This window comes from Leuresthes tenuis, unplaced genomic scaffold (assembly GCF_036924035.1).
Source record: "Leuresthes tenuis unplaced genomic scaffold, fLeuTen1.0.hap1 SCAF_16, whole genome shotgun sequence".
NCBI lineage: Eukaryota > Metazoa > Chordata > Actinopteri > Atheriniformes > Atherinopsidae > Leuresthes > Leuresthes tenuis.
This window is the reverse complement of record NW_027325370.1, coordinates 20,705,553-20,733,429: the sequence shown is the minus strand read 5'-3', so window position 1 is coordinate 20,733,429 and position 27,877 is coordinate 20,705,553. Positions and strand designations below refer to the sequence as shown.

General features: G+C 41.2%; 1 protein-coding gene across 1 annotated transcript; it reads right to left on the bottom strand.

Annotated features, from left to right (window-relative positions):
* Positions 1-1,147: 1,147 nt before the first annotated feature.
* bmp7b (bone morphogenetic protein 7b) lies at positions 1,148-26,705 on the bottom strand. Its single transcript, XM_072367305.1, has 7 exons — positions 26,034-26,705; positions 10,303-10,495; positions 8,214-8,362; positions 4,615-4,818; positions 3,639-3,715; positions 2,357-2,467; positions 1,148-2,278 (listed from the first exon to the last, which is right to left on the bottom strand). Exons 1-7 carry the CDS (start codon positions 26,434-26,436, stop codon positions 2,129-2,131), a joined length of 1,287 nt encoding a protein of 428 aa, XP_072223406.1. The 5' UTR covers positions 26,437-26,705; the 3' UTR covers positions 1,148-2,128.
* Between the last annotated feature and the right edge of the window lie 1,172 nt (positions 26,706-27,877).

Below are 27,877 nucleotides of genomic sequence, written 5' to 3'. Positions count from 1 at the left end.
GGTGGAGTTGCATGCTCTCTCTGGGTACTCCGGCTTCCTCCCACAGTCCAAAAACATACTTCTCATCAAAAAGTTTTGATGAGGAGTACATCATTGAAGTACTCTTCTTTTATTTGCAGCTATACAACGCCTCATTAAAAAAAAGTACCACGGGGGACCCATGAATTGAACAGGTGTAGAAAATGGCTGGCATTCCGTATGCAAGCCAGCCCCTGCACCTAGAATTTTTATTCTAATCAATAACACATCTTCACAGTCTGTTCACTTTCTCAGAAGCACACTGTTGGTACTGTGGGAAGCTTTTACTCTTGATAACTGAAGGTGAAACTTGTGGGTAGATTATGAAACACTGTGCCCCTGAGCACAGGCATGAAGAAGCCCTCGACTCAGGGCAGGGCATAACACAACCATAAACAATAATCATTTTGTTGTTCCTTGCAGCTGTTTTGTGTTACTTATTTGTCCTTTGTGCATCTGTTTGGGATCTGATTTCATTTAGATCATTTCCTTTCACACGATGATTGTGTTTTTAGTCATTTCATGCTAAATTTGAAGACTCCTTTTCAATCTTTTTCAAAGAATTTGCATCCATACATATAACGGAATTGGCGTTAGGTTAATTGACATCTTTCTGCGGCATTGTCCAAGTGTGTGTCACAACACATATGGTTTAAGAAACACTTTCACAGCATTAACAAACAATGCAGAATCACGTACACAAACTGTCAGTATTTTTCCAACTACACCCCACAATGAATGGGCTGCGTGTAGTTAACACACCATGATGTCATTGTCATATACTATGCAAGCTGTTTTGATTAATATAGAGCACATTTTCTTGCACATAACCTCAGTGTGCTTTACACCAAAATGCATGTGCAAACATCTATTCATTCAGATAGAAAATAACCCACATCCACCCTTCACAGATAAACCACAGATACAGGCAGAGAAGTTTCACTTTGCTTTTGATTACAGAAACATTTGTGACAGATCTCAGGTCAGCAGGTAAAGGATGGAGCTCCAATCCAAGCAAATGTTAGCACAGGAATGTGTAATAAAGTCCAGCACCAGCATGTGTCTTTCTCTTAACTTGGCACTGTAATTCCACTTGTGATCCAGATTAAACAATACATCTCACGGTGGGTTTTTTGGCTTTTTCTCCCAGTTTATTGTTGTACCAGTTCAGCAGTAAAAAATAGTTGAGACATTGGAGCGCACCATCAAACAGCTTAGCCAGCTCTCAATAAATAGACCTTTTAAATATGACAGATTGTATTACAGCAGAGAAGTACAAACCTGAAAATGTCACCCATGCGGAACAAGAATCTTCATACGGCTTTTTGTTGCTCTAAAAACTTGCCTGATGCATCAGGCAGTGCTCATGTCAGAGTAGTTTTTTTTGTCTATGTCTTTTCATTTTACTCAGAATTTGTGTGTACTATCACAAGAAAGCAATCAGGCAGCATTACAGGAAAACAAAAATCCAAGTGACATTCCAGGAAATAAATACACTTGCTTTGTTTGAAAAAATGATATTTACACAGTACTGTACACAGAGGGAATACACATTCCACCCATCCAACTTTCTTGGCCTCATATTCATATATGCAACAAACATATTGAACTACAATAATAACTCAAAGAAACAAAAGATTGTTGACTGTGAATGTCTGATTATACAGTACAATCACTGTTTTAAATGTGTTGCATACACAGTAGAAAGCACAAACGTGAGTGTGTGTGTGTCGTGTGTCTGTGTGCATTTGTTGTAAAAAAAATCTTAAAGGGAAAGTTCACCACCAAATCAAATATCCATACTTTTTCTCCCATGGCCTTTAATGCTGTTTATCCACTTAGATTTTTTCTTTTGGAGCGAGTTATCAGCCATCACCAGTGTTGTCAGGCAACGACATTTGCTTCCAACAATGCCGGCATATTCTAGGAAAAATATGTTTGTTTGATGTGGGGATGAATCATCAATAAAATAAAAAAAACGGGCTTTACATAAAATTCACACACATCCCCTCTTTATGTGGGATCCTTTTGCAGCATATCACAAGAAAGCACTCTCCCCTTCCCATGCAGTGTGTGCGTACGCATGTGTCCGTGTCAGCATGCCGATAGTCTAGTGGCAGCCACAAGCACGGACCACCATGTTGCGGTATTTCTTGAGGATGACGTTGGAGCTGTCGTCAAAGTAGAGCACAGAGATAGCGTGGAGCTGCGTGGGGGCACAACACGGTTTGGGCACCGTGTCTGGATTAGTGAAATGAACCTGGAGAGAGAAAGGCAAGTGATTTTGTTGAAAACGTCATTATATCGCAAGTATATGAAACTGTCGATATGAACTCACAAGGGTTTGCACAATGGCATGGTTTGTGGCATTCATGTAGGAGTTCAGCGGGAAGGCACACTCTCCCTCACAGTAATATGCTGCATATCCTTCTGGAGCAATGATCCAGTCCTGAGAGTGAAGCAGACACAGAGAAGTTTAGGCCAGGAAATTGTGTGTTTTTGCCCCTTAAACTGAATTTTTGTCAGTCATCAGAGTCTACAGTGTTATGAAGGGAAATCTTTTCTCACTTTGGTTTACACAACTGGGTATCAAGTGTACACAGGTGAGAGTGATTGTGGCCAGTGCATTCAACTGAAACAATAACAGTGAGGTTCTCTTCCCTCCAGTGAAAAAGAACCCTTTAAACTTAGTTATCTAATTTATTTTAATCTGTTTATCTCTTTTTTATTTTGGCCTCTACACTGTCATTCACGAGGATGGTCAGACAAGTCACCAGACAAAAATGTTGTCGTTTTACATTTTTAGAAGCAATAGACTTGTGTCATCTGTATATTTCTCAGTCACAGATCCCCGTGAGCTCAATGTTTCTGAGGCTGGCTTGTCACAAGTGTGTTTTGATCCACGGAGAAGTGCCCTGGTTCTCATTTGTGAACAACAATCCTGGGATTCTAACCAAATTTTAAAAAAAGTTGGAAAGTAGGATCCCAGCTTGAACCAAATGCTAATCTGACTCGTGAATCTTTTTGAGGAAGGTTCAGGGTTGTAAAAGCATCTGTTCTATGCCAAAAGTAGCAGTGATATACAACCCAAAATTAAGTTCAACATGGATGAAAGCCACTGCCCTGGCCCGCCTCTAACCTCCAAATATGGGGATATCACTTGACAGATGAATGTGATCTCATGGCAACAACTGTGGCACACAACCTGGGCACACGTTTGACTTTTGCATGTCATCCAGATCCATCTTCAGCTTCTAGTGTGTCTTAATACACCATCAAAATGACAAATGGTTGGGTTTAGGATAAAAGTACAGTACAAGTTGTCATCCTGTCACTGTAGTTACTGTGAAATTAAAAAGAAAAAAAAAAAGAAAGGATGCATAGAAATAATATGAAACATAACTTGGCATGTTGAAACAAAGCACATGGTGTGCAATGAGTCCTATTAAATGCCTAGTAAAGATAAAACATGACTTAGTGTGCAATGCTTTTTAATGGCACCTAGCTGGACTGATATCTATGCTCAAGTTTCTGAAAACATAAAAGGATGCTTTATTCTTCCGGATGAGATGTGGGCTTTTACTGGGCCAAGCAGTTATGGCGAGGAATAATGTCCATACCTGCCATCCCAGATCTCGGAAACTGACATAGAGCTCGTGCTTCTTACACGCCTGCTTCTGATCAGTACTGCTGTTTTCTGCAGAAAAGACAGAGACAAATAAGAGGGATTATGCTTCAGCAAAAGTGCGTCGATCCTCTTCAACTACAAGAGGAACTACTTTGTACAGTCAGTCCCATTAGAGAAGAATGATAAAGAACAGACCTAAAGGCAGCAAGTGTCCACCTATCGAGCATTAATGTTACAGACAATGCCTGAAGTAAATCACCACCAGATATAGCGGCACTTCAGTAACTGTTTCACATAAATGGGCCACCCTGCATAAAGGTCATTCTGTTGGGCTTTGAGTTCTCACTGCATGAAACAGATGTGCACACAATGTAGCTAAGCCAGATTCATAACTCAGAACTTTATTCTTTTTCTTTTTCCATTTCTGCCATGTGTGAAAAAAAGAGATGTCTGTTTTCTATCCATCTTTCTCCTCTTCTTGTGACCACTGGAGCTCTGTAGTACATTAGCTCTTGAAAGCAGTTCACATTGGAAATGATCAAGAGCAACTGGTTCTCATCATCCAGTTAAAGACCACTGGTATCCAAAGTTCCAAACAGGCCCATTTGGCCCATGTGTCACAGGCCTGGTTGCCCCACAGCGCAAGGCAGATGTGTTCTGCCATAAAAGCCTGGGCTGCCTTACCTCCATGCAGGGAACTTGGCCCCAACTGTTCTGTAATGTTCGTGTAAATAAACAAAGGCAGCGGAGGGATATTTGAAGCTCAAGCATTACAGTCTAATGTTACAGTGCTTCACATAAACACAGCCTTCTCACACCTCCAAAACAAAGGCTTCCAAAATGCATAGCCTGTTTTTTTTCCACTGTCCCATTCAATGTGTTCTTCACAGAAAAAAACAAGAGAGACATTAAACCATGGTTGAGCCCGTATACTGTATTTCTACACAACAAACACTTCCTGTGGTCACCTGCAACATTGGCCATTCTGAGTGCTTCTTGGCTCTTTGCGCCTCTGGATCTGTTTGGGTTACGCTGTTTGGCCCCTCCTGATGCCGAGCGGATGCTTCGCAGGTGCACCTCAGTGGCTTTGAAGAAGGCCACCATGAAGGGCTGTTTATTCTGAGGACCACTGCGACCAATCAGTCCTGCCACACGAGGATTGATACTGTCTCCTGTGGGCGACAGAAAACGGTACAACAGGTGTCAGCGTGTCAACAAAATCATGGGTTTATTTCTGTGGGGCAATGTGTAAAGCAGAGAGGTTGTGCTTTTAAAATCAAATAAGTGTGGCTGCTTAGTTGTGCCCGTGTGTCTTATGTGAGGGGTCTTTTCCTTGCTGGAACCACTTTTGTAGTGTCCACATTGCTACATTCTTTTTTGCTAATGAAATTTCTACAGTATTGATTAACACCCTGCCCCCCTCCCCCCCCTCCAAACTTCTGAAATGCCAAAACCAAATGGAGCGCTGAACATCAAAGCTTATTGTCTTGTGCTTGTCTGTGTGTGTGGGTGTGTTTTGTGCAGGCACAAGCACATGCACGCCAGCAATGCCTACCTTGTTCTTAAGCAGAAAAATGTGTGTCTGATCACCGTTTGGTGGTAAATCAAAGCTTCAGGTCTCTGCTGGCGACATGATGTCCTATGCGCTTGTCTGTACACGCTCCCCCATAAAGCTTCATACACGATCCAACATACAATCATGCACTCTTGACTGCAGTTTCCGCAGCACACTCACCCCACTTGAAAGCAATACAGTGTCTGTTTTCCTCACCTAACATGTAACATCCTGCCATCCTGTGAAAGATAATGTTCCCAACGCCCTCTTGTACTATTTGGTGTTTGTTGACAATTTTTTTTCTACTGACAAACATTTTAGTCTCAAGACGAAAAGAGATGTTATCCTTGGCGTATCATGTGGCCTCTATTTTCCACATGCCTGCTAATGATGCTGAGGGTATGATGGATGATGAGGGTGATGAGTGACTGGTGATGAATGATGAGAAGCAGGGTTTGATTTATCTTTTCAGTGTTCACGCAAAGAACAAATCATTTGATTCTTTTTTTGGCTTTTACAACCGGGCTGCAGACTTATACATGATAAATTATGCCAACCCTTATGTTTGTTTGCACTGTACTGTAACAGATGAAATTTGAAGCATCTCCATTCTGAGGACATTCAGATGTGTGTGTACGTCTCAGTACTCTAACTGATATACAGTTTTGCCAATGCATACAGTATGTCTGGACTGGGTTTTAGAGGTTTCATTTTCAAGGCTCTGAATTTAGTTTGCTCTTTGGCTTATATTAATCTTTTACTTTTCTTGTTTTTTTCATGTGTCATTCTGCGTCCTTGTCCGCTGGATCTTTAAATCAGGTTTTCTGTACCATAGTCACTGTAACTTCCTGTTTTATGCTTGTTCAGTTTGTTCCTGTTCACTTTTTTTTGTACGATCTGCATCTTGTGTTTCTGTCACGTATGTGTTTTTGTCTTGCCATTGCCTCACTTTTCTCTCTTCTGTCTAGCTATCAGCTCCATTCATTTCTCCTGTCCTCACTTATCCTCAGCTGTACTCAGTCACCAATCACCCTCCACAGTATTTAGTCCCCCGGTTTGTCTTCAGCATTTGTCAGCTCGTCACCATCACACCTCATGTTACTCGGTCTATTCGAGTACTTGTTCTTCATGTCCTGTCAGGTCTGTTTGTTCTTCATTTTTTTTGTTTGATCACTTTTGTTGTTTGGATTTCCGGCTCAGCCGGGTTTCTTGTTACAGTTTTGGAATAAATCCAGTTTTACCTTTTAGTCTGCATTTTTGGTCCTCTCTCCTCACCTCCACGCCTACACCTGTGGCACTTTTCTCTCTACCTCGGTCACCTGGTCTGCCTGTGGTTTATTTGTCATTATTTCCCTTGGTATCCTATGCTCATTGCAAAATGATCACCATTGTTACCTTTTCTGTTTTTGTTCTTCACCTGTTCTTTTCCACCATTTAGTTTTCACGTTTTCTTTTTTGTTTTTGTACTTTCTGGCTGTGCAGTGCCCTCTATTTGTAAGTTTCATTTAAAGTCTCTTTTTCATCCACATGCCCTTTGTGAGTCTGTATTTTGTTTCTTCACCATACATGTTGTGACACAAGTAATTGCAGTATAATGGATATGAGCTTAAAGTGCAGAGCCTCAAAACTTTAATTAAAGGGAATCCACATACAAATTAGATTAAGGGTTCAGCAAAAATATATAATAGTATGTAAGACCTTTTTTTGTTATCTGTGCTGATATTTTAGGTCCTGTAACGAAATGTTTTTGATTTAATCTTTTAAATTCAAGGTGGTCCCCGTGCAATGACTTTAAAGTGCAAACGCAATAAAACCAAAATGATAACATTCCTCAAAACAGAAAAAAACTGAAAACATATCTCACGTAACATTGTTACAAAAAGCAAAATAAATTCAGAAAACACCTGTTAGAAAACTTTAAGAAAAAAAACATAAACACAACAATATTCCAGAAAAAGGCAACAAACACAGTACAACAAGACTATCACAATATGTCAGAAAATCACAACCACTCAGACAAACATTGCTGGGTTTTTCTGATTGTTTTACCAAATGATTCTTTTGTTTATTTTTTTTCTGAAATATAGTCATGTTTTCTAATTTCCAATTTTTTTTGTAGTTTTATTTTGTTGTTTCGTCTCAGGCCACCTCATTACCCGCCATCTACCCGTGTATTATCTTTCTATTCTTCTCACCTTTGTGAAACTTTGTGTAAAATAAGAGAGTGGGTGATATCTCTTCTGTTCACCACCAGCACCTTGCACATATACACATTCATTCATTTTCTTTTGATCTACCGTTGCCATTGTAACATTACTTCCCTTACTACTCTAGATTTGCTTGTGTTAGTAGTATGTTACACTGAATATCAGAGCATATATAGATTTTAATATTACTAAATAGTTCGTTCCTTTGTTCAGACCGAATAAATAGGGCTAGAATAGTGCTGTCATAAATCGCATCGCTGTGTAAAACCAAGTGGAGGCTTTTCATTCTTTCATTAGTAATGTTTATTTTGTTTGACTTCTGTGCAAGCAATGTGTCAGACCTAGTAATCATTTAAAGTTTAAGTTTAACGATGCCATTTGATCTGTTTGTGTGAAGGCAAGTGTGTAACTTGACCTATCATAGAGTAGTATAGGCTAAAGCGGAACAGGTGTGCATTCAATGCATTTTGGACTATGGGGTCATAAAAGGTGGTGCTGCCAGAACATGTGCCTTTTTGTTGCTTCAAAAAAAAGTGAATTTCATATGTACACTTTTCTTTTTGGTTTCTGTTGATTTCCCTGACTTTAATGGAGAAACCTGAGAATAAATAATCACCACCAAGCAGTTCAAATTTTTGCTGACTCTGAGTATTTGCTGCCTTCCTCTTGAGCCAGATTATACCACATGTTGATTCCTACCTCTTTTTTTCTTTTTTTTTGAAAATCCCATCAACCCCAGATACATGTAACTTACAGTAGGTGACAGGGAACATACTGATATTAATCCTACCTACACCCTCCTTACCATTTGTGCTCTCCAGGGCCAGCTGTAGACCCAGGTTTCTGCCAGGGTTCAGAACCCAGTGGTTACTCGTGGCTGTCACATCAAACACCAACCAGCCTTCCTCTGCTGCCCAGATCACCCTGGAGTCCAGCAGAAACAGGTCTGATTCTCTGGATGAAGCAGAGAAAATACACTTAAAGTTACATATCAGCTTTGAGGAACAGAGTAATAAAATAGATGTGTGATCATGTAAAGTCGAGTAACGGAAACAACCAGCAGTGGAGTGGGGAAAGATGGGGTAGGGTGGCAAAGTGAAACAGAGAGAGAGATGAAACAAGACAGGCAGTGAAGGAGGGAGGTGGGGAGGCTCCAGATGGTGAGGCCCAGGGGAACACTTCATTTTCTTAATTGACAATAATGGCTTTATAAATGAGCGGTCCTTTCATACGCTACACACAGTTCATCACTGGCTGGAATTCTGCGGGTGAGCCAGAAAGCCAATGAATTAGAGAAGGAGAGAAAAAAAACACAGCTGTGAAAGAGGTAAAAACTGTGTGAAAAGAAGTGAGTCAGTGCCATTGCTCAACAGTGAACTCTGGGTTTTCTACTATCTCACCAATGGAGACTAAAATCCCTTGTTCTTCATGTGGCCCATTCATGGATCCCGACCTATTTTCTGACAGCGCAGATAGTGTGTCACAGAGCTCTGGTTCATTCATGTACCCAAGCCTGTCCCTGGCAAAGGAATAAATGAATGTGTTGTTCCATTTGGGCAACAGAAACCTTTAGGAGGGGTTGAAGAGAGCAGGACATGGGCTCTCCCAAAGTTAGATATACCTGCTGGTTGCATAATCACATAAAGAAGATGTGGCAAAGTCTTATTCTATTCCTGGTTTCTAGTATGTGAGATAAACTTTATAATTTATCACATAATATTATTATTATCTTGTATCTTAAAATCCTGAGATGACTTCTGGTGTGGTTTAAAACTTAACAACCCGAATATATTTATTCACCAACAGGTCTTTTTTTTCACTAATATTGAACCATATAACATTTCATTTTATCAAACTGCTTTAGTTTCAGAGTCTTGGAGTCCTGCAGGCTGGGACATTGTTAAACTGCTATTGTTTATAGAGGCAATTGAATATAACAAGGCCACCATTTATTATGTCTGCTGTGAAGAAGAACTAAAAGAGTCAACAATGAATGACGTACTTTTTTGAAACATTACTTTATTCAAAAAGCCAAATGTCTCCAAGCCGAAGGCTGGTCTCACAAAGATGCATTTGATGAGGACAAATTCTTAGGACTGGAAGGACTAGAAAAGAACAAACTTCTCCTCCATTGACTATATAGTGTTGAAAAGTCCAGCTCATTTCATGTAGCCTATCAAACCAGCCCATTTGGGTCCTCAGAAGATGATGTCAATGCCTCTGAGAAAGGGTTGGAGGTTCATTCAGTCAACTCAAGAGTTCACTGTTTGTAGGTGATGTCAGGCTGCTCAAACCATATTTTGTCCTAACATTAAACCAACTGTTATAGAGTCCTAAACCTTCCATCCATCCATCTATTTTCTATACCTTTTTACCTATACATTTTCTATACATCCTTAATCGGTCAGTCGGGTCGCAGGGGTGCTGGAGCCTATCCCACACTCCAGCCCGGGCAAGAGGCGAGGTACACCCTGGACAGGTCACCAGTTCATCACAGGGCCACACAGAGACAAACAACCACACATCCGCTCACACTCACTCCTAGGGACATTTTTAGAGACACCAATTAACCTAACATGCATGTTTTTGAAGAGTACCCGGAAAAAAACCCATGCATACAGGGGGAGAACACACAAGCTCTACACAGAAAGGCCCCAGCTGAGCGTTGAACCTGGAACCCTATTGCTGTGAGGCAACAGTGCTAACCACCACACCACTGTGCAGTCCAGATTCCTAAACCTAACCAATATTTTTTTCCCTATCCTCATCATAACAGTCCTTTCAATAGCCTGAACCAAAGTGGTGTACTAAGCGTCGAACTGACAAGTCAACTGTGATCGGCATACTGAGAGCCAAAATAGTTCTTAACACGTTATCATACATCCAATGCTCACCTGTCAGAGTGTTCCTCCAGCACCTGGTAGACGCTAATACGGAAGGTCTCATTATCATAACGTTCATGGATGAAGTCTTTGTATATGCGAAACTCAGCAGCAGTGACTGCTTCACCCTCTGGGATTCGTGACAGATCGAATCTGAACTCTCGATGATGGCGCCGCACTGGTAGGAATTCCTTATCGTGCTCCACTGGGGAGAAAAAAGGATGAATAGATTAAAGAAATCAGCAAACTATCCGCAAGCTGACTACATCTACGTATATTGAACATTTTCACATGAACTGCATTACACCCCTTTACAATGGGGTACAATATTTCTGCAGGTCGACAAAGAGGGTGCTCATATAAAGCTTAAAAGCTTTTTGTGTGGTATTGAGTTGCAACCTCCAGTAGGCTGAGAATAAATGTCTTTTCCTCTTAGGTTCTTTTCTTTTGAGTTTATTCTTCCTGAACACTCCATCAACTTCAGCTGTTAACAAGAAACTGACATAGCTTGTCAGTCTCTGTGTCAGCCCCACATTAGACTCATCTATAGATATGCAATACACATGTTGGGCTATGACAGAAACATTCATGGGGACTAGCAGTAGAAGCAATACATCTGGTGCACACTGAGCCATGATAGAGAGATGCGGGCAGACTCTGACAGCTTTATGAGCTTCTCCTCCTTCTCTCTTCCTTTTGTGGCCCCTGAGAGACATCCAGTCTGCCCTTCATCTGGTTCTCATGAGTTGGGGCTCCAGATTTGGTGTACCCGGTCTCTACTCCCCTCCTCTTTCTTATCACCACATTTCTACTTTCTAGTTCCTCTTTTACCTCCCAAGCCTTGCCCTTCTCCTGTCACAGCAGGGCTTCCCAGTGTACAGTGTCTTATATCAACTGGGTGTCATACCACAGTTATTTTGTTTAAATTCTGTCCTGCTTCTGTTTGTATTTCTGTGACAGAGAATAACTTAATAAATTTCATCTCTGATACATATCAAAGTTGTGATAAGAAGTCTTTCTGTGTATTCACCTCTGACATTCACTTATCTTAGAATCTAGAACCACTTGTTCTTGGAGTTACAGGCTAACATTAGCTTGTCCGTGAAGCTGTAACATTTTTAATTATCCAATTGGTGATTCTACTGGGTAATTCATCCTGAGGAGGACATATAATTTAAAAGTTGTTGACAATTTCACTCAAAACCACAAATAAATATGTTAGTGAAATGATGTTTGGTGGCAAAATAGTTATTGGATCGATAAAGTGATTAGGATCCATCATGTGGGACAATGTGATCTTACTTCATAACATGGTCCACAGCACAAAATGTTTCAGTTTCCAAATAAAGCAATATATACATATATATATGTATCATGCTGTCATAGTTAACGCGTTAATCGCTATTCAATTTATTAAAAAAATTAACACGTTTTTTTCTTTTGATCGCTGTTAATCGCGGCCTTACTAATTGGCTTAATAAATAAGAGAAAAATCATTAAGAGTTCAGAGTTCTGAATCTGATGTTTAGTAATGACTGCAGTTTTTCATTCATTTAATTGTGATTTTGCCCTGCTCTGTTTGCCGTTTGTTGTCTACTACCTCTTCAGTTTTAAGACCACATTGTTGTGGCATTTTATGTGCTGTGCTTTTTAAATAGACATGTCAAGTGGGTCTACAATGCACTTTTTTATTTGAAAGAAGAAATAAAAGACAAAAGACATTTTTTCTTTGTTTTTCTTTGATTTTAATTCTATATGTTTAATATAGAGATTAATCGTGACTTGACTATGGAAAAAATACAATTAATTGTGTTTGTCAGGCCTAATATATGTATAAAATAACTGTTTTCTGGATTTCTCTTTCAAAATATGGAGACGTAACTTACGCCTCACTGTATGGCGGAAAGGATGTTCAATATCTCACTTTGTGATGAAATCGACACACAATGTGTCATTATGTGACATCGTCAACATTCAGCAGAGTTGATTTGGCCACCAACTTCTTGAAGGAGGTAGAAGGCTGCAGACAGAAATGTTAGCCAGCCAACTTCCAGACAAGGCCCACACCACACAACATTTTCTGCGTTCTCTTGTTTTTCTACTTTGCTCTATCTAACAAATGGTTAGAATTATAAATACGTGGTTACGGTTAGAATGAAAATACAAGTTTAGGTTTAGTATTATGAAATATTCGATTAGAAAATTATACTCAGTCTGAGTACCACAAGTATTTTCCCCCAAAAAAATCATTGGCAGTTATCAAGTGCAAAGGTTTTGGCACCTTTTAACTTTGAGGTAGACACTGGCGCTGGCTTTTGCAATGAATCTGCAGGTAAAGTACCGGCAAACCCTGTGCACCACCACTCTTGAATCAGTTAAACCTACTGCAGCTCAATGGCAGTTAAATATGGTTTGCTTTACTTTTAATATGGAAGTTGTTGTCACGTTTTATGTTTTGATTAATCTTGTTTCAGGTCTTTTATCAAGTTTTCAGGTTCTTATGTTTTCAGGTTTCTTGTAATGTTTTTTCCCCTGTCACTTAGCTTTACTCAAGTCACCTGTTTTCTTTTCCACAGCTGCGCCTCGTCACCAATCACCTCCCCACAGTATATAGTTTCCAGGTTTCCTTCGGTCATTGCAAATTACTCACTCTACCTTACATGCTCACGCCACGTAATGTTAAGCCAGGTTTTTGCCACCATAGTCTCGTAGTTCATAGTCTTGTTTGTCATTAATCCACAGTCTTGTTTTGTTTGCCATTGTTAAGCATTTTTTATATCCGGCTCAGCCGCGCTTTCTGTTTTTTGCCTTTGAAAATAAACCTCAGACTTTTTGATGCAGGAGTTTACTTCCTGACAAAATCAGCTGAACATGTCATCTGTGATGTACAAATATCCGCACATACACACATGATTAATACCATCCCCAAATGTGTTTGTTTGATAATAGCATGCTTGCTGTCTGCCAGCTGTAAGTAATACAGTGCATCTGCAATGATATACTAGTCAACTATGGTGATGTTGTGTCCCCGTACGATCTCCCCCTTACTGTGCACACCATTTTGTTTCTGCCTCTGAAGGATACGGTACAAAGGCACCACTGTGAGAAGTTTGGCAGAGCTGGAGTAAAAGAAAGAATCTACAATCATTATTCTTCAGTAAGTTTCAGTGCTTCTGTTGGTTGGCCATGAGATGGCTTAACTTTAGGCTTAGATTCTCCTCCATCTAGCATGGATGCACATTGAGCTTGTTTTAAAAGCCAAAAACAATTCTTCTGAAAACAATGGAGTTGAAGGTTATGTTATCTTCACTGCATGTTGTTATGAACTAAGTATCAGTTCCTGCAACCAGTCCCACTTAGGCTATTTATTAGCTATTTTTTTCTTGCAGCCCACTCTGTCGATATTTGTCCATATTAGATCCCAGACCAGTCAGGCCTCTCAAGCATCCACTGTCCAAGGCAACCAGTACAGCCTTACACTAAGTGTAACGGGCTGACAATACATACCGTACATTTAACTGGATCGACAGGGAGTTTATCAGTTGACTTACATGATTACACCTGCGACCCGCTTCCAACTCAAACTCTAAATGCTGTACATAACCAAAGATTTGGCAAATCACCCATTGGAACTTGTCCTAACAGTTTATGGCCTTAGTTGTGGTGTATAATCTGAGAACAATTGAACCATTCTTTTTTCCTTCTGAGATTGCTTGATTAAAAAGGAAAAAGAATAAAGAAAAAATTAAAACGATTCTTAGAACATTAAAAAAAATCAACTTGTGTCTTCTAACTTACCGAGCCTGGGCTACAAATTGGGCATTTCATGCAGATCAGGAGCAGTTTTTTTTGTATGAAGCAAAGTCCACACCATCTTTGGTGTGGACTTTGAGGTTTGTAAATCCAGAAAACTCTATACCACACTCCAAAAAAACCAAAACAGGCATAACGTATGTCCTCTTTAATGTTTTTCTTTTTTTAAAATCCAAATCATTAAAAATGTTCTACATGTTGAATAATTTCTCGCACATTTTCTTCCTTCATACTTCTGCTTATTCTTCATCTGTTCCAGGGACACTCTCTCTCCTTCTCTCGCCCAGTGCAGGTGCACTCCCTCTGGAGTCAGACCTGTTCTCAAGCCGCCAGAGCAGCCGTCCACCCCTTTCCCGTTAAATCTTTTTATCTTTACTTATGAGAACAGCTGGAGGCTGCTATAAAGCTCACACAGTAACTCTCTCGTTTCCACTCTTTAAAGCATGAATTTTATCTGTACAATTTGAGAGAAAATAGAGCAGCCTAAAGAGTTTAGTTGTCTCTCTTTTGTCTCTCCGTTTCATTCTATTCCATGCCATTAAGGTGGTATGGCAGTCATTAGATGAGTGGACGAAGTACAGTTAAAACCAAGTGGGTGCATTTATGATTTCCTGTGGGAGGAAGTGAGTACCCATCACCCCACCTGTGTCACACGCACTATAAACAGCAAACACAGCCTGTGATGCCATATAAGCCCTTCATTCTGAGAAGTCAACATCCAAATCAGTTGCATACATCCACACACAGACTACACCGCAGACCCAAATGTCTAAACAAAATTATTAACAGTCTTGTGTGTCACAGCACAGTAACACAATCATTATGGGTTCCTATAATCCATAAGGACACAAACACATTCAGCAAGGTTACATGCACTGCTGAGTCGAGTTATGGTTAAGAATTTGACCGGGTCAATTAATCGCACCTCTGTCAATGTTCTAAACGTTAAAGATATTCTGTTGCTTCTCATTTTCTCAGTGTAAAGATGATTGTGCATGTAAGCTGAATTCTCCGCTCAGATGTTGTCTTCAGGTTACAGGGGAATGTTTTTACCTAACTTTGAAGCAACATGTGCAGAGAGCCTAGGCCCATTTGAGTCTACATGAGCGTATACATGCAAGAGTGCTTTGGCCCCTAACAGCATTCTCTGCATGTGTTTATCTGGATTCCATTTCATTAGGTTTCTTTTGGACAAACTTTCTTTTTAGGTGCATTTCAAACGTTCAGTTTTAGTAATTTGTCAGTTTTCTAGTGTCATGTAAAATGTTGATTTATTGCGAGGTCTGATTTGCTTTGAACAATAAAATGCTAAAAGTTTTTTTTTTTCTCAAAGTCCATATTTAGTAAGTGTCATTGTCATTAGTTAAGTGTCATGTAATTTGAACACATTACGTAACAGCTCTACACAATGTGGTGTCCGAAAGTCATATTCGTATCTCTTATCATGAGAGACAAGGCCATCCTAATTTCTCAATACATGTGTGTTCACCACCACAGGTGAACTTTTAAGGTGCTGGAAATTTACACACCATCACCATGTACTACAGTGTCACATTTAGGCAACTCCTGTGAAAGAGTTGTACTAATTTACACTCATTTGACCTATGTTCACCAAAAGCATTCTGTTGTACAACTTCAGTGAATCTTTCGCCAATTTAATCGCAATTAAGAACCTAGAGAGATCCTTAACTCTCCTTTTTCTCTAGTTGTGTGTCCTGCACTATACTCCCGCCTTTTTTCTTTTTTTCTCTGCCTCCTCTACCCCTCTCCTGCTGGCCTGGGGACCTAAGACACTTCTACGACACCTCAGGCTTCGGAGCAGCAGCAGACAGATCTGACAGCTCACATTAGCCCAAGTGTCTGTTCTGCACCGTCACACCCCTCTGTCCTGCCTTGAACGCTTCCGCTACTCAGCAGGGGGGGTGGGGGTCTCACCCCTGGCACCACTCTCACTTCTCTCAACTGAAGACTTAAGCTTCACCCCCTCCCATCTCTTGAACCAACCCTTGCTATCCGCACCTCCCTCTCCATCCCTATGGAGCTCATTACAGCACGACAGCACACCTGGTGCCCAAAACCACAAACTAGTAGTCAAACAAAGTAGATTCAGAACATTTCATTGCCTGAATGGGAGACTCAAGAAGACAAGCATACAAACACACAATAAGATGTGTATCATGCTAATACAATGCGCCAAAATAATCTGCATCTCACATTATTTCTCAGTAGCTCTTACTCCAATGTTTTGACAACCGCTCTTGGAACACGTCACATTTTCCAACAGCTAAAAGAGAACTAGCGAAGAAAAGCTGAGTGAAAGGAAACGGCAGATTGTTCAAAATGTTTATCCAATAAAGAGTAAAGACAGTTTGATCTCTTGGGTATCAGTGACATCCCACAGTGGGGTAATTATCACATTAGGAAACATCCTGCCCTCTAGCATGTAATGATGACATCATCCCTTTATGATATATTTCTGCTGTAGCACTGGCTCCCAGGGAAAGAGTCAACAGAGTTTCATGCCATAACTTTTTCACACTTAACAATCGTTAACTTGCTGCAGTCTGGACAGTGTGAGTGTGTGTGTGTGTGTGTGTGTGTGTGTGCCTGCGCAGTCCCGGATATATGCCTCTGAGCCTGTGTGCTGGCAGAAGTAACCACCGCATGTAAAGTCTTAACATTGAAGACTCGTGGTCAGACCAAATATTTTTGAGCTTTCCAGTTTAACAGTCATCAAGAGGTTTGAATATACTCTCAGTAGCCTCACTGACCTCTTTCTCTCCGTCTCACTGCAGCCATCAAACATGCTTGCCCTCTACACCCATAAACTCCCGTGCTTGACTCCACCTCATGCTTCGCTGGGCACCATGGACCACAGATTTATTCAGGATATATAAACAGTTTAGAGCTGATGGTAAGGCCTCTCCCTGTAAATTTTCTCTTAGGTGCTCTTTGTCTCACTTACTTCGACTGGTTTATAGTCATGCAGGATGTTTTGCTATAAATTAATGGTTTAACATTCCAGGGGATGCCCTTATTCACTTTTTTGGTGGGAAACCATCCAATAATACCTCTGTTAAATATGCAGCCGAATATTGTCTGAGCCTCCTTAACTCTTTGTAAAACCCTTCAATGTTACTGGTTTGATTAACATCTAGAGAGAAAAAAACTAGCAGAGGTTTATGTGCCATAATATTTCTCTAGCCCCAAAAATTTTCAGCTGTTGTGTTTACAAATCATTTTGTCGTTTGCCAGGGAAGGTGCTTCCTTCTGTTCCCAGTCTTTGCACAAAGCTAAATTACAGATACTGAGAAATACTGATCATCTCGTCTGCTGGGAACATAGCTGGAGTGGATAATTAGGAGCTTCGGAGGTATTCCCCGAGGGCTACAAAACAGATGGGCCAGTGTTCTGATTGGAAACGATGACTAATTTTGCTATAATTAAGCCACTTAACCTGCTCAACATGTACACATTTCACTTTCTACATGTATGACTGAGCAGCCTGAGGTTATGCTATAGATCATCCAGATGCTACCACCAAAAGTAATTCCTTCCTCCCAAATTGTCAAAGGTGGTGGGGACACTGGCTTTTAAATCTAATTCTAATTTAATTGGGGAGCCAAAAAGGTGATAAAAAAATTAGGGCGTCAGGTGTAAGAAACGTAAGATTCTGGAGGCATGATGTGGCCAAATGTGTGAAACAAACAGATAGAACTGCCCACTCAAGGTAAGGAAAGAGAAGACGATGAGTAGAAATTAATACCAACAAGTGAGATACCTGCTTGGACAACATATGTTCTTTTTAGCAGAATACACACACACGTACACACACAAAATGTACAGATTGATACTGGAGGCCTCTCGGATTTAGGAGGGCTAAATATCGCCTAACAGAAAGAAGGTTCCTGGTTTGAATCTCATGTGTGTAGTTTGCATGTTCTCCCTGTGCGTGAGCGTGTGCATGCATGGTCGTTTGCCTTGTTTTGACTTTGTGTTGGCCTTTTCTCTAACTAACTCATGTTGCTAGTGAGAGAAGCTTATAAGCACTGAAGCTTGTGAAGAACAGGCTAAGAAGCTTTCTGGCTCAGGGGCACTAAGAGGCTAAGGTGGATGAAAAAGAAACTCTGCATATACACTGACAACAAGACAGTAGTAATGTTTTTGTATTTTCAAGAATGGACTTGTTTTATCCAATGGTCTCAAATTCTCGCTGACAAGACGTTTTTTTGCAAAAAACTTTTAGGCAGCACACCCACGGGAGCATGACCGTGTATATCATTCACAGCATTCAGCGCATCCCAAAGAGCGAGGGATCGTAGTAACCGTAGTAGTGCGCGTTCACAAGTCACCGTCAGCCCTTTCCCCAGCCCCAGTATTGAAGTGTGCACAGCTAATCTAGAGGTACCCAAGATTAAGAATCCAATGACTGAAAATGATGACGTCATGTCCACTAAAAAAAAACCATCTTTAGATCACCTGTCATCAGTTTTAGCGATGGCTTCTGTAGGTTCCTCCCATACATCAGCTGTGCTCTGGCACAGGTTGAATTGCATTACTGGATCTTTTACTCTCAGGACCAGTGTCCATTTTATCTGTACCTTGTCACAGTGAAAGTTAGTTGTGGTGCTTATAAAACTGAATAATTAAAAAAAAAAACAGGATTCCTTTTCTGCTTGACACACTATACTTTATTCCTATGTTCTTTAAACTACCTTCTTGTAATTGAGTGGAACCCTGGGTCAAAGTGGTAATAAGCCCTCTGTAGTAAGCCCTGTGCAGGACGAATCAAGGCATCGTGGACACTTCCGCTTACAGGTCTATCAAAAGAGTAATTTTCTAAACTGGCAACTGTGCCAACAAAATAGCCTGACCAAATATCTTCAATAGCCATTGCTCTGTCACCTAACATATTGTGCTGATGAACACGAGTGAAGGAGGGATGAGCATCCGGTGGCAAGCAGAAAGGGATCCCTCTGTCCTCATGTCACTTTAACCATCTGCACTTCCTTTTAACTGCCGGATAAAACGACTCAGAGACGTGGAACTGCAGCCATTCAGCTTTCCCCCACTCATTCACTTTTCCCCTCATCCCCTTGTTTTTATGTTCTTTAATTTAGAGGCCACAGCAGCCACACCCTCGTCATCCAGCCAAGCCACCTCTTATTATAGACCTCAGGAAAATTCACATGTCATACGCTCATTGGCACACGGAGAAACTTTTAAAGATTTTCTCCTGCATCCCGGCACGGCACCTTGTGCACACATGACGGGCACATTGGCACCCTGATTTTAACAGCTTGTTGTTTATTTTGTTTAATCACAGCTCATTCCTTGTTCAAATAAACCAAATAGCTGTGGAGCAAAAACACAAGGGAAACACAGCTGCTCTCTTGCCTAGATAAATAGAAACTTGCCACAGCCAGTTCATATCCCATGTTGCACAGACGCAATATTTCATCACTTATCATAAAACCACTTGTACACACTGACTGCTTGGCTTTTACAAGCTTTGATTTGAATGTTGGAGCCTGGCGAGCAATCTGGTCAGTGTTATGGGCTTCCGCTAACGCAATCTTCCGCTTGGAGAGCTAACACACATTACACAGCGCAGCTGGTGACTGGGCAGGGTAGGTGGCTCTAAAATAGTGTTTTACTACGCACAAACACACACATAACTGCTCTGACACAAACATTCCCAAGCATGTGATGTTGCACCGAGAAAAGGCAGAAAGCTTTAAATGCACTTGCTTTGAAAAGAAATTGCATGGCATCTATTTCTTCCCCGGTCTTTGTCTCTCCTCCGTCCTTCACCCTCAGTTCCCATTTCATTCCTCCTCTACCCTCTGCCCTGTCAGTGCCCCTGTACCAAGGAAAGAGTGGTGTATTTGTTTTTGCAGCGGTGGAACTATTGGTCCCAGGATTTCTGGCTGTGCTCTGGCCCACATCTGCCCTCTCAGCCTCGCTGCTTGGTACCCGTCGTCATAGAAGTGCAGGGGAGTCTTAGATGCTGCTGGTTGCTGATAAGGCAAGGCCAAATAATCCCAAATGATAAAAAAAAAATTTTTTTAAAGTGTCTCTTTACGGGTGGAAGTAAAATGTATTCTGTTATTCTGAATGGATTTTGTAGTTATTATAGAGCATTTGAAAGGTAAGTGGTGACAATTACTGAAATACTTGAACTACACAGAGAGAAAAGCAAGCTTCAGAGCAAGAGAGTGAACTTATAAGAAAAACTCAGATGAGCCCAACATTCCTGGCAATGAAGGAGGTCAGTCCATCATTGAAGTAGAGTGAGAACACCCGCTGCTTTGTACATCTGGGCTTTTTGACCACTGGCCACATTGTCAAGTCCCACCCGCTGTGTCTTTCATCATCTCACTCAGCAAGTGCCTTAGCTTGGCCAAGTACACAGAGGCTTTGCTATGAACATCCAGATGTCATTCTGGATGCCTGAGTTCAACAGGTGAATCCAAGAGATCATATATGGAAAAAAAAACATGATTTTCCTGGAGCTCGCCTGCTGTGTACTTTGTAAAGCTGCCTGAAACTCATGCAGGGGGAGATTCTTTGTCTGCCTTCACAGTGTTTATTTACACAACGGAACTCGATGTAATACATCAAATTTTAGAGAGTATTATGAGAAATTACCTGATGGGAAAGCCGGGCTATCTGTACCAACTGTTACATTCTTCTGCCTCTGCTCACTCCCTGTCCAGCACAGAGCAGTAAAACATGCCCTCACCAACACTAATTAGCTCCAGAGAAATTCCTTTTGGCCAAATAGGAGTGAACATGGGTTTCTCTCCACATTTGTATGCAAGCATGTACATACATGTGCATGTTTTTTCGTCAGCTGGGAGAGCACACAGAAGCGATTGCATAAATCTTCAAGAAGAGGAAGGCATACAAACAGCGTCAAGGACAGGCTGCATGCACTGAGGAACGACTGGCCTTCAACACATACTTTGTAGGCCAGTCTTTTTTTCTTTTTCTTTTTTTCTGGCCTTCATATGTGAAGCCTCCTGTAACACAATTGAGGAAGCTGCTTCTGGTGTGAGATGCAGACAGTGACGAATGAATTAATCAGTTCAAAGCTACAACAACGGACAAAATGTCCTCACACAAGTGTGTGTGTGTGTTTATGAAAGTAAAACGCAATGAGAAATGAAGCAGAGACATGGGGATTGCTGTGTTTTGGGTTCAGAGCAAGTATGTGTGTACATGTGGGCCTATGTACGTGTGTATGTGAGAAGAGAGGTGGGGAGTGGAAAAACATACAAAAGAACTTGAGAACGTGTTGAAATGTTTTATGTCTGGGAGCGCAGGAGGTTTAAACCTCCGGAGGTGAGGGCCAGAGCAGGAGATCGGAGACTAAACATCACACAACACTGCTGGGACCATATGATAACTAACTAATTAAAATTAGGAGGCCAGCACTGATAATCAATACGGATGGTTCAGGAGAGAAGGCAGGGAAGTTTGCTATCAGGTGGTCCTGTGTGTGGAACAGATTGGAAACTGGGCCAATGATGGTGGAGGTTGAGTTAAGCGGACTTGCTGGACTCTGAAAAGATAAAGTTTCTCTGCACAGCTGCTTTGGCCTGCAGACAGAGGGAAACATCTGTATTAACCTCAGCACCACAGGCAGCTCACTGTGGAGAGGAATGCAAGAAGCAGCAGAGAGAAGGGTGGGGAGAAAATGAATATGAGATATGAGTATGTTTTCAAGAAATATATATTGGAGTTCTTTGCTCAAAACGACATGAGTGCGCTACTATGCGATAAAAAACAAGACCAGCGTGCTTTTAGTGTGACTTTAGCGTGACACTTCAGCTTCCAAGCCTGGAGTCATGAGAAAGTCTTCTGTCTGAAAGCCAATGCCTCTAATATGTCCAAACGAATTTGCAAGTTTGACATTTCTTCCCTTCTCTGCTCTCCGTAATTTTGCAATCAAGCCCCCGAATAAAGCAAAAAAGAACAGGAAGACAACTGTGCGGCAGATCCTATGGGCGCCGACAAATGAACATGAATGGTGGAGGGCCAGGTGGTGCCCCGTCAGGTCACCAAGGTAACATAGAGGAAAATTACCTGCTAGAGCGCTGACTCACTCAGCACACAGTCTGTGCAATACTTCTCCCTTCCCTGATCACAGCCTCCACTCGCTAGCATATAATCACCACTATGACAAGACCCAGGTTCAATATGAAATTGTGCAACACCATAACTTTGTTTGTGCGAGACAGCTATAACCTAAAATTTGCACTCGGCAGCAATGAGGGAAAGAAATCAGAAGAGCTTTGTTTGTTTACTGCTTTTTAACCTGGGAGATGAATCACATCTGGTTCTGATTAACAGCAGCAGAACACTGAACAATTAAATGCTCCCTGGTAGCACATGTTTTCCAGAGGCTTGATATTTGTCCACATTTAACTTGCTTTTACTTTATACTAGTTCTGTGGGTCCAGGCATACTTTAAAAGGTGACTTACATCATTATTATTGCATGTGCAGAGACTCATCAATTTGGGGTTTAGTTATTGAAAAAAGCCTCACAAACAAAATACAATCCCATCTGTTAGTATGGCACTAATCATATGTTTACACTAAATACTATAATGATATAATGCACATCATTATATGTTAGAGGAATGCAAAATCACTTAAAATGATCGAATGCATCCTAAAGGTGATAAATCACTTTATTTATTTTATCACAAACTGAGAGCAGAACTCCTCTAAACTCTAATGTCTGTCATCCCAAATGTTCATCTCCGATTTATACAAACTGAACTGTGTCACGGTTATGCATTAACAAGGCAAAGATCTTTGTATGTGTAGAGGAATAGCTTTGTTACTCAATTAAGTTTCTCTTTTGAATTTATGCTTACAGCTCTGACAGGCAAATCTGGTGGTGCTGCTCACTTTATACTGTCCGCACATCTCGTAAAAATTAAGAAAAGCATCCATTTACTGGTCCTGATTGCTGGCATTACAAAGTATCCGCAAAACCAAACTGTCTGATAAATCCTACTTTAGGCCATTTTAAAACAGCCAAAATACATCAGTGGGCTACATCCTGTCCCTTCATTATTATAAATGTGTTTTAAGAAATGACTGAGAGGTGAAACATGTAACAATGTATCTGTGGGAACCAGTGGTCATGTGGCTGGATAACACTGACGGTTTTGGAGAGATTCAGACACTATTAAAGAACAAACTACATCATTGGGATTTGTGGACAAACTGTAATATCTTGTCATTAACTTAGACTAATAACACAACAAAAACCATATCGTCACATCTCATTGAACCACAGCTTTAGAATAGAGATGTGTTGTTAACCCAGAATCTTATCCCGCTGTGTTAATCCAGGGTTGCATGAGAACAGAGAAAATAAGGAAGCTGTGACTAACACACCTCATGATAACATCTTGCAGTAAAACACTTGATCCTCCTCCTGACAATGCTACTTTTCTTTCAGTCATCCAGGATGCAAATAGCAGACGTCCAAGTCACAGTACTTTCCTGTTGCTGGGGAGGTGTAAACGACTGTTTCAGGTTGGACTTTATTAGTGTTCGTGTGAGTCTCTTGGTTGTCTGTTAATGCCAGCCTGGTACTGTAAGAAATTTTGTGTAACTCCACTGCACAGACCAAAGTAGTGTCCAAAAGCAATGGAAGCTGTGGTTTGTTAAGGAGGAAATGCTTTTAATTGACAGTGGCTGAGGGCTAATGCTGCCAGAGACCAAATGCATCATAGTAAATAATCATTACAAACAGATAGAAAGCATTATATTGTGTGGCCACCTTCTAAGACTTGTGCGCTGCATTAATTTGCTGGCGTGCTACCATGGCATGTCCGGCACACACCCAGTGCTTGGGTGACCTATGTTGCATACAGCAGTGTGCATTCTGAACAAATGCTGTAAGTCATTTACACAGCTGGGCTTTTAAACTACTGTGACTCAGTGAAAGGACGTCCCTAGACTGGGGTCTGTCCCAAAAACCCACACCCAACCTGACGGGCTGCACTGGACTCACTGTAAGACTCAAACAAGCACAGGGCATCAGTTCCCTTCAGGGTAGTCAGTAAATAAGAGAAATAATTGGTCAGATGTTTTTGTTTTCATGTTAAGGTGCTTTCATTCCGTAGTTATGGAGACATGCAAAGTTTAGAGGGACAGTTTTAAATAAAAGCCACACTCATTTTGCTCTCAGACAACCTAAATAAGAAAACAAAAACCGCAACGAGCAAAAGTGGAAAGGAAGGAATTTGGAGAGGAAACAGTCAATGCATTTGATAGCCATCACTTTCGTATTTCTGTGTCCCTTTCTTTCTCTCATGTGAAATGCACTGAAGCAGAATGTTATCTCCTCTTTTGAATCAAGCTGCTTGAATGACACAAGAACAAACCCAACCATGAAGCCCAGTGACATTTGCAACACGTGGCAGAATGCAACGACAAATGCCCACTTTGTATCCTAATGAGTGACATTTTTGTCACTCATTAGGATACAAGAAGCGCTAAACATGCCCCCTGGAAAAGACTCAGTTTGAGCAAAAACCATTAGTGATTAAATTAACCTCAAGATATAAAGACAACATTGTGATGTTCTTCCAATACCTTTAAATATATCAAATAAAACTGTTCTTGCTTGATGATGTAACCCATCTTGCAGAGGCCCTATAGGACCAATTTCATCTCTTGTCTTCTCACTCAAACGTACCCCTCTACCTCCTCATTCTACTGCAGTCTTGGCCCTTGACTTTGTGAGTTTCTGTGGTCAAATCCATCTGTGTTACAGCCTGTTGAAAATAGTCACAATGAAGCAGCTCCCACTATAATTACACAGTGCAGCGGAGGAACCAGTGTCACCTCCCTCTCTCTTGCCAAGACACTCCAACAATGATCTTTCCAGGATTGAATGCAAACGTCTAACTCCAAGCAGAAATTCACAAAAATGCAACTACTAGATAAGCCTTCTTCAAATTTGATTTGTTTTGTTTGCTGGGTGTTAAACTAATAAGTTGGAGTTTCTCATCAGGAGCATAAGTTCACTGTTACTTTCCCTACACAAATTACAAAGAAAATTGAAGTTTAATCAGGCATGTATGCCTGCTAGTGTTATGCTTACTTGAATTTAACAACCTGTGGCTGCTACCGACAGCAAAAAGACTGTTTGAGATTTGATCATCTCAGTGACTCAGAAATCCACTTCACAACTCAATGGGGTGAAATGCATCCTACAACATCCCGACTCACTTTGCAAGCAACTGAATCTGACTAAACTGAGCTCAGTTCAGTATTGAGTGGCATTATTTTGTGGTCTATGTGTCTACAAGGATGTCTCCAGATTAGAGTGAAGGGAGAGAGCTCGATGCACTTTGAACCCACTGTGCTATTGACTTACTCGTTCTTTAGATAACACACGGCTGACACATTAGCTGTTGGCTGGACCTTCATTCGCTGCTGAGTACCTGAACATTACTTGGTTGCACAGCTGTTTAACAAAGGGAGACACTGGAATTTGACACTCCTGCTAATAACTGCACCTAGCTGTATGTCAACATGGTTATTGTGCTGGTCCTCTATGTGTGCATGCAGGACCTGTAGAAAAATACACAAGTTGTTCCTTAGTGTGAAGAAACAAGTACAATGTCACTGCAACAATTCTGTTCTGTTATCTGAGTCACATAAACAAAATGTAATGAAAAATGTTTTTTCAAAGCCACATGATTCTGATTGTACTCATAACTAAAGTGATATTGAGAGAACTGAAAGGACTGAGTAGGAGTGAAATGTAATTATGTCAGTGGTTATATTCTCTGTCCAGTGAATGTACTTATTTATTGTAAGATTTTTAACACCGTAGAAAGCTTTTTTTAACTGATTCTATTTATAGAGGGCTTAAAAGGATTAAGAGCCTACCCAAATTTACAAAGCTCATGACCATATCTGCATCGTTCAAGAAGTTGTTGTCTTGCAGGCTGGCTATCGGGGGACCCTGGGTGGTGAAGACGGGTTTGTATGGGTAGGAGTATCTGTCCTCGTCTCCCTCTGTGGACATGGCGTTGTACAAGTCCAACATAAACATCGGGGCAGCATTGTGCTTCCCATGGAGGTGGGGTCGCGGCCGGTGCGGCAGACCCAAGATGGACAGGATCTCCCGCTGCATCTCTCTGCGCTCCTGGCTCTTCAGTCGTCGGTGGATAAAACTGGAGTGGAACTCATTGTCCAAAGTAAAGTTCGTGAAGGCTGTATCCGCTAGGACGCAATAGCTCCAAAAAAACAAAAGCAAAGCAGGCGCACGCCTATCCAGAATCAGTACCATGATGGTCAGCGTGCGTAATTGCGCCCCGATCTGTTCACCAAAACTTTGGAAAAAAATGGATATTGAACTTTTTGCAACAGGCAGCCTGTGTTCAATATCCAAAATCAGGCACGAACCCTCATGTTGAGGGAAGTACTTCCAAATATAACATCAACTTAACTTCAAAGTCCTTTTATTGATTGCTTTTCTGGGCGGGTTGTGGTCGCGTGGACCTCGGTCCTCATACAAAAAACTGTGTTCAAAAGCTACCAACTGCGGTGCAGCCTGCAACTGCAGAGAGGAGGCTGCGAGCCGACGCATTTCACTGAACAAGTAGTGAGGAGGCGCTGAGAGCTGGGAGGAGCAGGAGGGAGGGCGAGAGGAACAGAAAGAGCGCATATGCGGCGGTTTCACTGTTGAAGACAGTGAGCGACTTTGGCTTTGTTACTGGTTGGAAAGAGGCTGGAGGCTACATGTGCAAATACAAAGTTGGATATGTATGATAATGCCTCGGTTTATGATGAAGCATGTTTCTTTCATACAAACTCTTTGTGTTTGAATGCTTGTGCAGATTCAGTTGTGACAGATGTGAAGATGGAGACAATAGGCTATTAAGTCTGAGTGTGTTGATGGAAAGCACACTTCATAGTAGAGACTCATTATTTGTGTTTGCCAGTGAATACTTCAAAACAGTGGGAGATGTTGTAACATGCAGTTGCAACGCAGCCACTGTAATAGTTACTGATCTGCAGGTGCACTCCCTGAATTCCTGGGGTCATGTGGGTGTGAGATTTTAAACTTAGTTTCCTTTGATGTCAGATAGGCAGCACTACAGCCCAGAACTGCCATTTTTGCATGTCTGATACCCAAGCTTTCCATCCCCTTTTGCCGGAGCAGTAAGTTTATGACAAAGGCAACAGTGCACAGACAGAGTACAGACTGCAAAGGAGGGGTGCAGATGTTTGGCAGATGCTTCATCATCCCATCTGCCCCCCTGGCACCAGCACCTCTTAAACACCACACTTTAATGGAACGCTTCTGACCCTCTTGCTCTGACACAAGCGTAGGGATTTCAGATGGCCTGAGAATGACTGCTTTATCTAGACAGAACAAACTGCTCAGGGAGTGGAGCTTTAAAGGCTCTGTGGTTGAGATGCTTTCAGGCTACAGTTTGCCAGGTGATTTTTATGACAGTAAAATTAGACTTCAATAGCACAGCAAGAGAGGCTGCCAGACAGCCTAAACTATGATTGCAAACAGATTAAGGGAGTAAAGGAGGCAGAGCATGTCTCGGGGTCTTCTACACTTAGCCCACCTTCCTATCCATTTAATGTGGTTGTTCTTGTCTTCAAAGCCGTTCCACTCCTTTTTTTTCCAATGACAGCTCAACATGTCTTAAAGCACAAGAGCCTACATATCCTGCCACTTCCTATTTTGTATATCAAATCCTCTATTTGCTTTT